Genomic DNA, 12,748 nt, shown 5'->3' on the forward strand with positions numbered 1-12,748 from the left:
ACGTACATAAAAAATTTTTGGAAGAAATACATAGATTTGCTGCAGCAAAAATAAAGTAAATCCTTGCGTATCTTAATATGCAATAAAACTTAGGTCGCATGATGGAACCCAATAGCATTATGGCAGATTTCGTTTCCATACATAGAATGATATGATCATCCTTCAGTAAATATGTCGAATTTTTTTGACGTACATACAAAATGGCTGATCAATTCGTTGGAAAGTAATGTGTTTTGGATAAGCAAGAAATGTCAAAATTAGATCTAAGATATCTACAAAATACAAATATTCGTTGGTTCCAATATTCCAGTCATCTCGCATAAAGTAGCTTCAGCTACTTTATGCTAAGACTTTGTCCGTCTATCTGTCTGTCTGTGCGTCCGTCCGTCAACAGGATTACGGGAGAACGGATCGAGATAATCGAAATCGGTTTGCGACATCATACATACAACCCCAGGGGGAGGATCCTATCAACTTTTGGAGGCAACCGGGCCACCCCCCTGGAGCCAGGGGGTGTGGTCGGGGCAAAATGGGATTTTGGGTGAAGGTTTGTCTTTGGTCGAAACTCTTTGAATTTATGGACACAATATTCATAGTTTTGAGGAAGAAGCCACTTATATTTCTGCACTGGTAAGACTTTGTTAGTAAATATAAATATGTACATGTAAGTAGTTGTTGGGCTGAGAATTTTCCAGAGAACCCCTTTTATTTTACAGGTACCACCATGCCGCCAGAATTATAATATCCGGTTCTTCTGCCCTTCAAGGGGAACCTATTGGGTCGGTCCACGTCAATGTCAATCATGTGTTGCGGGCCACGTCTCAGATTTTAGGGCTAATTTTACCATAAATACGTACTACTTAAATAAAGTTACTAGTGAAAAAATAAAAATTCTATGTTAGAAATTGGCCGAGAATTTAAATTTGTAAAAAATTTAAGAAAAATTTTCCGTTTGATGCACTGAGTGTCACGTAATTTTGGGAAGGTTTATCTAAACCTAAAAGTTGTTGTAGGCACTATAAACTAAATTCTAAAATTGAAAACATTTGAAAAATTTGAATTCTAGCCATTTTGTAATGGTAACTTCAGAACGCTATAACTTTTTGCACCCTGTCGTGTGCAACTTAAATTTCATAAATTATAACGTAATTTTAAATTTCTAATCCACCATAAAAAAATTAGGTCGCACACGACAGGGTGCAAAAAAATATATCGATTTTTCTGACACACATTAACACATGCAAGCTTATGTATGGGAATATTCCCAAAAATTATCAAAAAACAAGAGGCGTAAACAAAACTTTCAGTGACAAAATTCAAATGCCATACCAGTCCAGATTATTAACGCTGAGTTTAAAAAACTGTGACTAAAAAAATGTAGCCCTGACCGCGTCGACATTTAAAAACTTAGTACGTGCTACGCCCACTGCTGGTGAGCACCACCATCAGTAGTGTCGCTCGGAGTGGAGAGACAACATCTCCGCTCTCATGACTCTCGCTCGATCATGGGTATTGACGTGGACCGACCCTATTTTACGATATTATGGCACAATGAATCTTTTTGCGCACACGTATGAATAAATTCCTTCGTTAGTTATAATTTCGAAAATTTCAACTACTATATGTACAGATACACACGTATTTTTTTAAACTTTTTAGGATAATGTACACATATTTCGCCCTTTCGGTATGATTGAGAAAAGAGGATTCGAGTATTTTTTGAATATTTAATGCGAGCTCGTATATTTTCAAAATATAAACGATTAGATTAGACGAGTCATAATCAAATTAGTTTTCAAGCCAATTAACTAAAATTTGCGAAGCCTGCAAATTTAATTTTTTTCACATGAGAAACTCGTACTGAATGCTCAGAAAGCTTGTACAAGTTCTGTTTCATGGTTCCCTTAATATTTTTGTTTTTAATGTAGGCCTTGTCATACAAGATTCCGAGACCATTAGCAATGGCAATAACTCTTCTACAAATCGCACAATTTGTAGTGGGATGCGCTCTTCACATTTACGCCGCCACAGTAAAATGTGAGACCTTTTCTTTTTAAAAAGGACGATAAAGCTGACATGTTTTTGCTTCCAGGGAACGGTCAGGAGTGTGCCCTTTCGTATGAAAGCAGCAGAAATGGGATGTTCATGTTCGTCTCTTATGTGATTCTTTTTTCGCACTTTCTCTACGAAGGATACATATCTCGATACTCGGATACATATACAAATCAATAATATTGCCTGACTGATCTTGAATCATTCTGGTTCACCAAAACTTTCCCGTCATAGAAATAATCCACATTTATTCCGGTATAAGTTAGAAAATCGCGTTCACATATCCCTAAGAAGACTAACACTGTTCAGGCAAATCTTCTCAAAATGCTGGCTCCAAATCTGCAAAACGTTCACGTCCATTTGTTAAATCTTGTCATGAAAGGATTTCAGGCGAAAGTTTTGTTTATTCCAATAATGCCGAGATTACGGGTATTCAAAATTAGCCTCCAGGAATGGACGGGACATGGAAATAGGCCCCGGCAATTACGATTTGAAACTGCAGATGCCACCCAAGGTGTCAAGATTGAGTATGGGACGCAATTCCCAGTCTTGGAGAAAATTAGGGTGGGATTTTCAAAAATGGGGAATAAAGGAATTCAAAGTAGGGAAACTTGGGTGGAAATCGTGACCTTGTTCTTATACGGGTCATTCATCCCGGAAAGACGGCAGTTTGTGAAACTCTTCGCGAATTTGATGTGGAATTTCCACAAGGTTATAAATTTAGGGTGAAATGTGCTGACCTAGGGATGATTGAATTGTGTGGGAGTAAATGTAATTGTTGGGTGGGGGAGGATTCGACAAGGTTTTTGGACCGGGTAGCAGCAGCTTTTCCTAATGTGCGGTACCAGATTTTGGAGGAGAGGCGGGTTAAAATGTTACAGTAAAATTTCGACAACTTGGTGGATAATTTTGAGATGGGATAAATTCTGTTGGTTAACTTTAATATAGTTGGTTGTAGTTACATACTTAATTAAACTTATGTTTTTCACTCTTGATCTTAATCTTATGTATTTTTTTTATTTTTACCCTCATCTATCAAATGTGCGAGGTTATTTATAAATTTGTGCGAAATTTTTATTTTTATTCATTTTCCTGCATGAATATTTATAGTAAAATAGTATTTTTATAGGACTTTAGATATAGAAGTTGTATGAATAAAATTTTATTCACAATCGATTATACATATCGTCGTACTAATTCATAAAAGCCCTAAGTGCGGGCGGGTGTCTTGATATTTCTCTCCATTGACAAGGCCATGGAGAGGAAATTTGGTGATGACGTGATCTTTAAACCCGCTGATGTTCGTGAATTTGTGGGACCTTGTTTAAAACTGATGGTTGCAATGGGCTTTTTACTTCTCATTTCGATATGCCATTGCTTATCTGGAAAGCAGGATGAGGAAAATGAAATGGGTAGGCTAATTTAAAATTGTCAAAATTTAATACAAATTTGCTTTAAAAATAATGTTAGCAGTTAAAAATTATTGTACGAAATGATGCATAATTTAATATTATTATAAATTATGTAATAGTCATGTTCTAATATTAATTCAGGGTCGAGTACCAAAATATCGAGAAAAGACGATGTCACAATAAATATCGATAACGCACCTGTACCGGAAACAAATCCAGGTATGGAGTCAGGTGAGCATAATTTATTATATGAATATTTATTGTGCCCCAGTATTTATTGGTATTTGTGTAAAAATAATTTAAATAATAATCAGGCAGATGACAAGTGAAGTTTTGTTAAAATATTTATACTTCTGTGGGAATATAAATTTTCTAAAATATTTAAATGTACTTTTACAGATGGTAAGAAATGTCCAGAAAAACGGAATTTTGCTTGTAATTTTTGTGGAAGGGAGTTTACAAAATGTAGCAGTTTGGTAATTCATGAGAAGACCCATACTGACGAGAGGCCATTTTCTTGCGACATCTGTGGGAACACTTACAGCGAAGAAGAAGATCTAAGAAATCACAGGTATAAAAAGTTGCTCCAATTAAGTATGTAAAATTTTGATTGCATAACAGTACTAAATTTTGAAGACAAATCTTCCGGATATTTGTAGACCAATTCACGGTACGGAGAAACCGTTCAAGTGCTCGCAATGCGGAAAAGGTTTTTCCCAATCTCGAACATTAGAGGTACACGGGATTCTCCATGTTGACGATGCACCGTTCAAATGTACCCACTGCGCACGCGCGTTCCATGATGTAAGCAATTTGAGTCTCCATCTCCTGATCCACTGTGACACAAGACCGTATGACGAATCTACTGAGAAATTGATTCCAGGTGAAGAGGAACTATTATCCTATGTAGAACTGGAGGCAGGCGTTAACCACTCGGACACGGAAGTTAAGAAATATTGATGGTAATGAGATATTTGCACTCGATTTTTTTTTTCTTTTATGCAGTTGTTGCTGTAACAGGGAGGATATTTAACATGTCTTTTTCTAATAAAATTATTTGAGTGATTTATTAAAGTAAAATAGATGTGCGTAATAATTACACTGCAAATAATTTGGTAATAAATTTCTACCGGATTCGTAATGTATATGACTGCAATTTGGTTAAAACGTGTACTACATTATGATAAAGATTTGGTAGCAATCTTTACAATATCGGTAGAAATTTTAACCCACTGGTATTAAATAACTACCAATATGTATAACGTTACCACCAAAAATCGTAACCTATATGACTCTACAAATTGTGTTAATTTCATTTGCAGTGCATCAGGAGTTACATTGCGTAGTACTTTAGAAATTCTTTTATGATGTAACTATGGATTGTGTTTGCTGGGCAAATTAGAAATTCTTGTAGTTTTTACCCGAGGGGATTTTACATCGAATAAAGTTATACCTTAGTTTTTGGATTAATTGGAATAAGCGTAGACATTCGTCAAATACTTTAAGGATACGGATATTTAAAAAAAATAGATATTTGGTTTAATTTGCTTGACATATGCATTAATGTGCCAAATTGCATTTAATCGGATAAGCCACGAATTTCTAGATTTTCTAAATGCAGCATTTGTTTATAGGTATTAAATACTCACTTTAATATCTATATAAATTTAGCGAACCAATAAAAATTCAGAATTTACAAATCTGTAAACATTTCTGGGTGTAATGAATTTAATCCATATCTCATTACTGCTTCGACATGTCAATATTTCGTCACTAAACCCATGCCGGTACTCAATATTGTGTGAAAGGATGTGTGCACGAGTAATTCATGTAAGCGGCCAAGATGTATTGGTTATTCATATTAGCTCTCGCCAAAAGTATGTATTTATATAAAAAAAAATGTAAGTAACTAGAAGTTCCCGTGTTATATAACACGAGATTTAGCCCGTTCTCTCTATATCTGTCTCTTGACCCGTCGACCAATATACGGCTACAAAGTAGGCGGTAAGAGGTAAGAACTATCCTATAGGCGGTTGGCGGTAGGAAAATCGGGAGTAGGCGGTTTAAGTGATGTGGTTTGAGTGAAGTGATGCGAGCGTTCCGGTCAGACAGACAGACGGAGACTTGGCTACTCTTATATAAATACTGCATTTGCTGGGATTTGTAGATATTTATGAAAGTGAGTACCGCAATAACACTTTCAATATATACTGTCACATTTAAAGTAGTGAATTTCATGTAAAAAAATTTCGATTACGTACATTTCATCAGATACATAGATTTGTGCATAAATACTTAACATATTGCAAGTACTTAGTGTAGAAGCTACCCTCCACGTGTATGGTTTTATTTTTATTAGTATTTTTAGTTGAAAATCGATTGGTTATACTGCAGACATTGTGCTATTTAGCATCGCAACTTATTACGTAAGCTTTAGCGAAATGGTTACGAAATTAGAGCTTTGCCATTCCCTGGGGAAAGTTGGGAAGTAGATCTACATGGTTTTTTGAGTAACATGAATGGTTATACACACAAATATATCTTTGTGTTAAGGACAATTGTACAAAATATAGAGAATACATCTCGAAATTTCCTTTTTGTATTTATATAGTAGTAAATAAAATATAATATTTAATTTACAATGTTTTTGCATGAAGCTTAATTTAGGTTAATGTATTCATCATATTAGATATGGTTTCGTGCTAGAATTCTTGTTTCTGTTCGTGTCTTCGAAATTATAACATGCAATCCTTGTTTTTAGTTCTATAATGGATAGACTGTCTGGTATTCTCTACGTATGTATGTTTGAAATATGTTTATCTATTTATATATCATACTTTCGTGAGAAGGCGACTTTTGCATTCCTGATGTAGTAAATACTCTACAAAATATTAATTTACAAGCTGCAAACCATGTGTTGGCTTAAAAATTAATAACTAAGTAAGCCCGTAACCACAAAAGTATACGATTTTTCTCGACTTAAAAGTGCGAAAAATGTAAATGTAAAATCTGCCATATCACTATGGGCATCATGCGGTCTCGTCGTACTAATTCCAAAACAGCACAAGTGCAGTTGATGACTTAAGCATAGACTGCGCTTATGTTATTCTGGGATTAGTAGGACGATACGTATTATTAAAATACTCAGGAAAGTTTTGACCGATAAATAAATCAACCAGTTGTGAAGGATATTTTGAGCGTACGGGAAACTAAAATGTTAATTGTTAAGAGTACTTAAATTGTCTTTGTGGCGTGTCGAAACTACTAATTGTTTGAGATATCTAGACCCCCGTGGTATCGTATTGAAGTTCCTAAGTAAGGAACAAGAAGGATTAACAATCTTGGCAAAGATTTTTGTTATTATTCTCACCTTAGAACCTTATCACATCTCACGATTTATATCTTTAATAATGAAACCTCGTTTGAACATTTGTGTGTTCCATATTTTTATTTGCGCGGTTTCCTGCCAGATTTCCACGGAACTAAAGCCTTCTCCCATAAATCTGACTCAATCCATATTTCAACACTTGGATCCCGACTGCCACTTAATTTTAGCACACCACAATAATTTTCAAAATTCGGATATACTATCGTCCCCTATTCAATCTAAGAAAGGAATTTACATTTATCACCTTCCACAAATAAATATCACAACGTGGACATCCTTCTTCGGTCCAGAATTAAATCAATACAGTAATCGATGCGGGATCCATGAAATTCCACAAAAGGCACAATTCCATACCTCAGCCTTCTGTTTTATTGGCGTCATACTCACGCAAAAGTCCGACTTCGGAAGAAAACTAGAAGAATTGTCCGCTAATGAATTTTTCCGTTTAACCAGTCACCAGACAGATATTTTTTATAAATTTATATATTCAAAATATTACCGACATGGAGATAATGAAAAAACCAATTTGCATATCTCACTTTTAATACGCGTGCAGTTGGACTTCACTCGTTTTATGAACGATGGTGACATGAGTTCGTCCATATTTACAATTATACTGCATTTAGTATTGGCACAAAAGCAAGATAAGTGGTATCAAGTCAAACAAATTTCTTTCAGCGGTATCAATTCAACCGAACTCAGCACTCGTCATGTTCAACAAGCAATTATAAATCATTCTTGTTTTAAGGATTTGATTGAACCTCCGACGATCTTGTATTTTAGGACGAATAGAAGATCGTTCCTTAACTTACATGGATATTATAGCTTAAAAGAATCTTGCGAAGCATACAGCAAAGATCCGTTCTACCTTATTCGTGAACAGTTATATCGCCCACGTGCCGTACTGTTCTTCAGTCTTGTTTGTCTAGGAAATTTCACATATGGTAAAGCCTACGATACAAGCGTGTCGGAAGATGTAAGTCGGGAACGCAGAGGCGATGAGAAATTTACATATAGAGAAGGGATAATCATGGATATTTACAGAGAGATACCATCTGCACATGTACTTTATGTCACAACTGTCAAGTAAGGGTTTTCCTTCATGACGTGCTACTCGAGAGAAGAATTGTTATTTCAAATACTTCTGAAACCATTTCGGATGGAAGTTTGGATCGTTTTAGTGTCAACTTTTGTAATTATTGGAGCTGTTTTTGTTTCTATTTTGACCAATGAATTGAAATGGGGATATCTTGAAGCGATGTCATTCGCTCAGCTGGTAGTTATATCCATCGCGCTAGAGAAACCGACGGATATCAGTATCAGAATTGGCAGAATTTCTGCGTTTAAGTTCCTATTTTTATTTTTTGTCCTTCTCGTACCAGTTCTAACAACCGGCTACCTGGGTTTAAGCATTACTTCAATATCGTCTCCGTTAGAGTCAAGGTCTATGACCAAATTCGACCAGTTGACGAAAACAGGGTGTGAGGTGGGAAATACGGATTGTTATATTAGTAGACTTACAAAATATACGAAATATACGGACGCTTTAGCATGGTATTGGATTAAATCCATGCGAAAATTCGTGTACCCCAGCGCCAGCTGGCGGTCTTCAATAGACGATGTGATTCGGTCTCTCGAGGCTTTGCGAAATACTTCAGTCAGGGGATTCGACCCGGATAGTGACTTCGTTATTCTTCCGCAGTCATTTGAGGAAAATGTATTTAATGTACTCTCTGATTCGGGAAGCGCTTTTGTTACAACAATATACTCAAAATTAGGGGGGAACATTGATATAATTTTGCCAAAATTGGAGTTGGGAGAAGTGCCTTCTCCGAGCTTGATGGAAATTTTCAAGTTGTTTGATTTTATCGATCCGTGGCACATTCCGCATCCATATTATGGAAATTTTACAGAAACTAGATATCTAGAAAACGAATGGGATACTGAACTTGCTCTCGTACAGTGTGGGAGAACGGCGTTAGTCCTGTACGACCAAGAAATTGATAAGGAACTTCGATACTTTGAGAGGCACTATCCGTGGATTAAATTTTTCAAATCGGAGTCGTCAATATTGTCATTGGAGTCAGGGTGGAAATTCGAAATTGAGGGGATATCCGTTACTCCGCACATATTTGGAAAGCTGTTTACTGCTGGGATTATCCAACTTCTAGAGGACTGGCCTCATATGATGACACCGCACAGGTTAAATATAACCGCGAGGGTTAAAACTCTTGTGCAGCATAGGGAAAGGGAAATTGTTAAGAAAATTTCACTGGGTGGTAATATACAAACAATTTTTTATATATTTTTTACATCCATATTCATCTCAATTGCGGAAGCACTAATAGTGGAGATTAATATTTATCAAAAACTATGGCATGGAGTTGTTTGAATTAAATTGTGGGTTATAGTGAAATGGAAATATGTTGAGGTAGAATCTCACGAAGAAAATAAAGTTGGTCGAAGAAGACGGAATTGAATCTTTAAAAATTTAATTATTTTCAAGACAGGACACTTTGGTAATAAACATATGCAATTTTTTTGAAAATTTATAAATTATTAGTGGAGTTATGACAATTTTTCGGCGCCATTCCCAAACCTTAGTGTCTCTGTCTTACTTAAACACTTTAACGCTACTATCCTCTAAGAGTTAGTTCAAGTCGGTACCGTTTCTTTAAAAGTATGAATGCTCCCAAAAGTATGGAGTCTTCTGAGGCTAAACTTCTTACTGTGTTTATATTTTGTCTTGGTGCCTTTGTAGGGATATTAATTGGTCTCATTGTTTTGATGTATGGTTTGATTTTCTCCTTAATTGACGAAATTGTGGAGAGAAAATTTATGGATGGTGGGGTGTCGGCGGATGTTCGAAATATTGTGGGAATGTTTTTGAAATTAATAGCCTTAATGGGCTTAGGGGTACTGATTTTGGCAGCACGAATCAGTATCTCTTTGGGAAACCGAATTGGAAGAAAGGAAATAGGTAAATTATTTATTCATCGAGGATGAAAATTTGTATACGATATGTTTGAAATTCTCATTCATACATTAATGTAGAATACCATATTAGTAACTTATAGACTTATTTGAAATGCTCCAATTTTTATGTCAGTGTCTGTTCTCAAGATTTCTAATGGAGACGTCGTCCCGAATTTGGATACCTTGCCGATACACGAGGTATCCGTAAATTGTGGTGAGAAAAATTTATTTTAATCATACATATGGTGACCAGATTTTAGAGAAATATTCTTATAAATTAAATAATGGTCAATCAATTTAGCTGAAACACAATATTTAAAAATTAACTTCCATTTTACAGAAGCAACAACTTGTCCGGAAAAACCAATTTTTACTTGTAGTTTTTGCGGATGGCAGTTTTCTGATGGTTGTTTGTTGGCGACACACGAGAAGACCCATACCGAAAAGAAATATCCAGCTTTAGGGTCCCCTCTCCAGTTCAAGTATCCAGTTTTGTGTGATATTTGTGGGAAGGTTTTCAGCAAGGAGGAATATCTGCAGGATCACATGTATAAATAATTAAGTGGATCTCATTTTCCTGAAGTAACGAAATTGCAAAATATTACATTCATGGCAACAAATTTTCTGAATCCGTTTAGAACCATCCACTCTAAGGCACCGTTCCAGTGTTCGGAATGCGGGAAAGGATTTTATCAATTTCAAACACTAGATAGACACCAAACCCTGTGTGTGGAAGTGGCGCAATTCAAATGCGCTTTCTGCGCATGCGTTTATTACGATCGCGCCAATTTGAAAACACACCTGAAGACTCATGCTTACGCAAGACGTTGAATGAGTCTGCAAAGAATGGCGATTTCATTGAGGATTTATGGACATTGGTAGCGATTCTGATGCGATGGGATTGAATTTAACATTGGGGTAAGGGGTCTACAATGCTACAAATGATACATTATGAAATAAAGTTCTTTAAAACTATTACACTTGTTTAAGAATATGTTTTTGTAATTATTGAAGAGTAGAATAATTTTATCCATATCCTGTATTTTCCATCGAGCTGAATTTACTAACCCGACGCCAAAAGGGGTGGAGGGTTGTGATAATTCTCCAAGATTTGGCACACGCGGGCAGTATATAGTCCCCTTGGAGCAGATTCCGTGGATTGTAACCATATAATAAGTATACTGCTGTTGGTAAATATTTGAGATTTATATATGTAGCTAATATATATTGATAATTTATAATTGCCATAGCTCTTAGTTAATTAATAATTTTCCAGTTAGAAGTTTTCATCTTAGGTACATATTATTTTATACAATTTTTTTTAAATTTACTTGATTACTATGAATATCAGCGTTGCATATCGTAACTGTTACGGCGCCGCTCACTATAGCTCACTTATCTAACTTTGGGGTCGTAAATCCCTTGTCTTCGGCGTCGTAGAGTTTTATCTAACTAACTGACTTGTTACTTCACTACTAATGTCGATGCACCACTCAATGTAGAAATAATGTCAACAAAAGTCCCAGAAAATTCTCTTTAATTACTGGTTTTTATTCAAACACTTATTAACTACTGATACAATCGACAATAATGCTTAATTTGTACTAATTAATTAAATATTGAGTGATTAATTATTTGCTTCCACTTGGCTGGCTGGCAACTACAACACTCTCTCTTTCTTCCTTCCTTCTTTTCACGCTGCTCATACTAAATTACACTTACCGAGATGGCGTGGCCGTCACGAATTGCCCCTCTCAACCTGCGCCACCACCACTCGTGGATTCTCGACAAATCCACGACCCATACTTAACTAATGGACACATTAAATTAAATTACAAATTATGCTATATGTCAAAAGGTAGCCATGTCTACTAACTTTTTCTTACTAATATATAATTTATAAGGGTTATTGCTCCGTTTGGAACCTCATTGTCGACTGTGGAGCCTCATTGTCAACTGTAAACTGCTTTTGAAATCTGGTCGGGAAAAGTGAAAGAATTCCCTACTCGTTGATTTAAAGAGTTTCAACGAGTGACTAATTCTTACACTGGGGCAACTTGCTTAGCTAGTATCTTACTTCCGGACCTACAATGCTTTATATATAGTGTAGATACAATACTTACTTACTATTTTAGACAAATTTTTATAACTATTCTGATTAACTATTAATTAACGAAATCTCTGATTACTAGAAATGAGTAGGCTAACTTTGAGAAACATCGAACTATACTCATTCTGTAACAGTAACCGTATTACTATTTATAGCTGATTGTTGCAAAATAACATAAACTTTGTGATGGTGATGGCTGGCGATTTGTGAGAAGACCTGGGCGACTTATTATTGTGTGTGTGATGTGCAACTGTGTGTGTGACGATGGCGGTGGTGGTGGCGACTTGGCGAAATAACTTGGGCGCATATAGGACAAACGAGGAGGATTAATATTCACTCAATTTAGGGTTTATTGGTCCCAGTTTCAAATTATTATTACATGGGGACGATTCTCTAATTTAGAATGTGACTGGGCCGAATATTCCTCCTCGAGCACAAGAATGAGAATGTCAAAACCTCAGCACAATTATTATTGTCGGCCTGAGAGTCGGCCTGAGGGGCCGACTCTAAATTAAATACACCAATCACAAGGTGGACACGCACACACACAATTACAGGTCATATTTTGAAGGTTATCAAGTTTGGAGAGGAAAAATAATTTACAGGCAGACATAGCAAATTAAATAATGCGACTGACGGCAAATTTTACATATTTAACTTTCCTACCCAAATCTCACCCCACCTCACAAAAATCATATATAACGCGACAACACTGATGTTGTTTAAAAGCGCATATCTATTAAATGCATAAATGAAATTTATATACTTGGTAATTTTCTTCAGCACGAATTTAATAAATTAATGTACGAA

The 12,748-nt window shown here is 35.8% G+C and overlaps 1 protein-coding gene across 1 annotated transcript; it reads left to right on the forward strand.

Annotated features, from left to right (window-relative positions):
- Positions 1 to 3,307: 3,307 nt before the first annotated feature.
- On the forward strand, positions 3,308 to 4,424 carry LOC110857452 (protein odd-skipped-related 2). The gene is made up of 4 exons (XM_022106048.1): positions 3,308 to 3,464; positions 3,606 to 3,695; positions 3,864 to 4,035; positions 4,124 to 4,424. The coding sequence occupies exons 1-4, from the start codon at positions 3,308 to 3,310 to the stop codon at positions 4,422 to 4,424; spliced, it is 720 nt and encodes a 239-aa protein (XP_021961740.1).
- The last annotated feature ends 8,324 nt before the right edge of the window (positions 4,425 to 12,748 follow it).

This window comes from Folsomia candida, unplaced genomic scaffold (assembly GCF_002217175.1).
Source record: "Folsomia candida strain VU population unplaced genomic scaffold, ASM221717v1 Fcan01_Sc018, whole genome shotgun sequence".
NCBI classification, from domain to species: Eukaryota; Metazoa; Arthropoda; class Collembola; order Entomobryomorpha; family Isotomidae; genus Folsomia; species Folsomia candida.

Bases quoted from the DNA above. Each gene is read 5' to 3' on its own strand.
- LOC110857452 (XM_022106048.1), top strand. From the start codon at position 3,308: ATGGAGAGGAAATTTGGTGATGACGTGATCTTTAAACCCGCTGATGTT. The intron at 3,465-3,605 runs GTAGGCTAATTT...ATATTAATTCAG, and splicing joins GGATGAGGAAAATGAAATGG to GGTCGAGTACCAAAATATCG. The intron at 3,696-3,863 runs GTGAGCATAATT...GTACTTTTACAG, and splicing joins AAATCCAGGTATGGAGTCAG to ATGGTAAGAAATGTCCAGAA.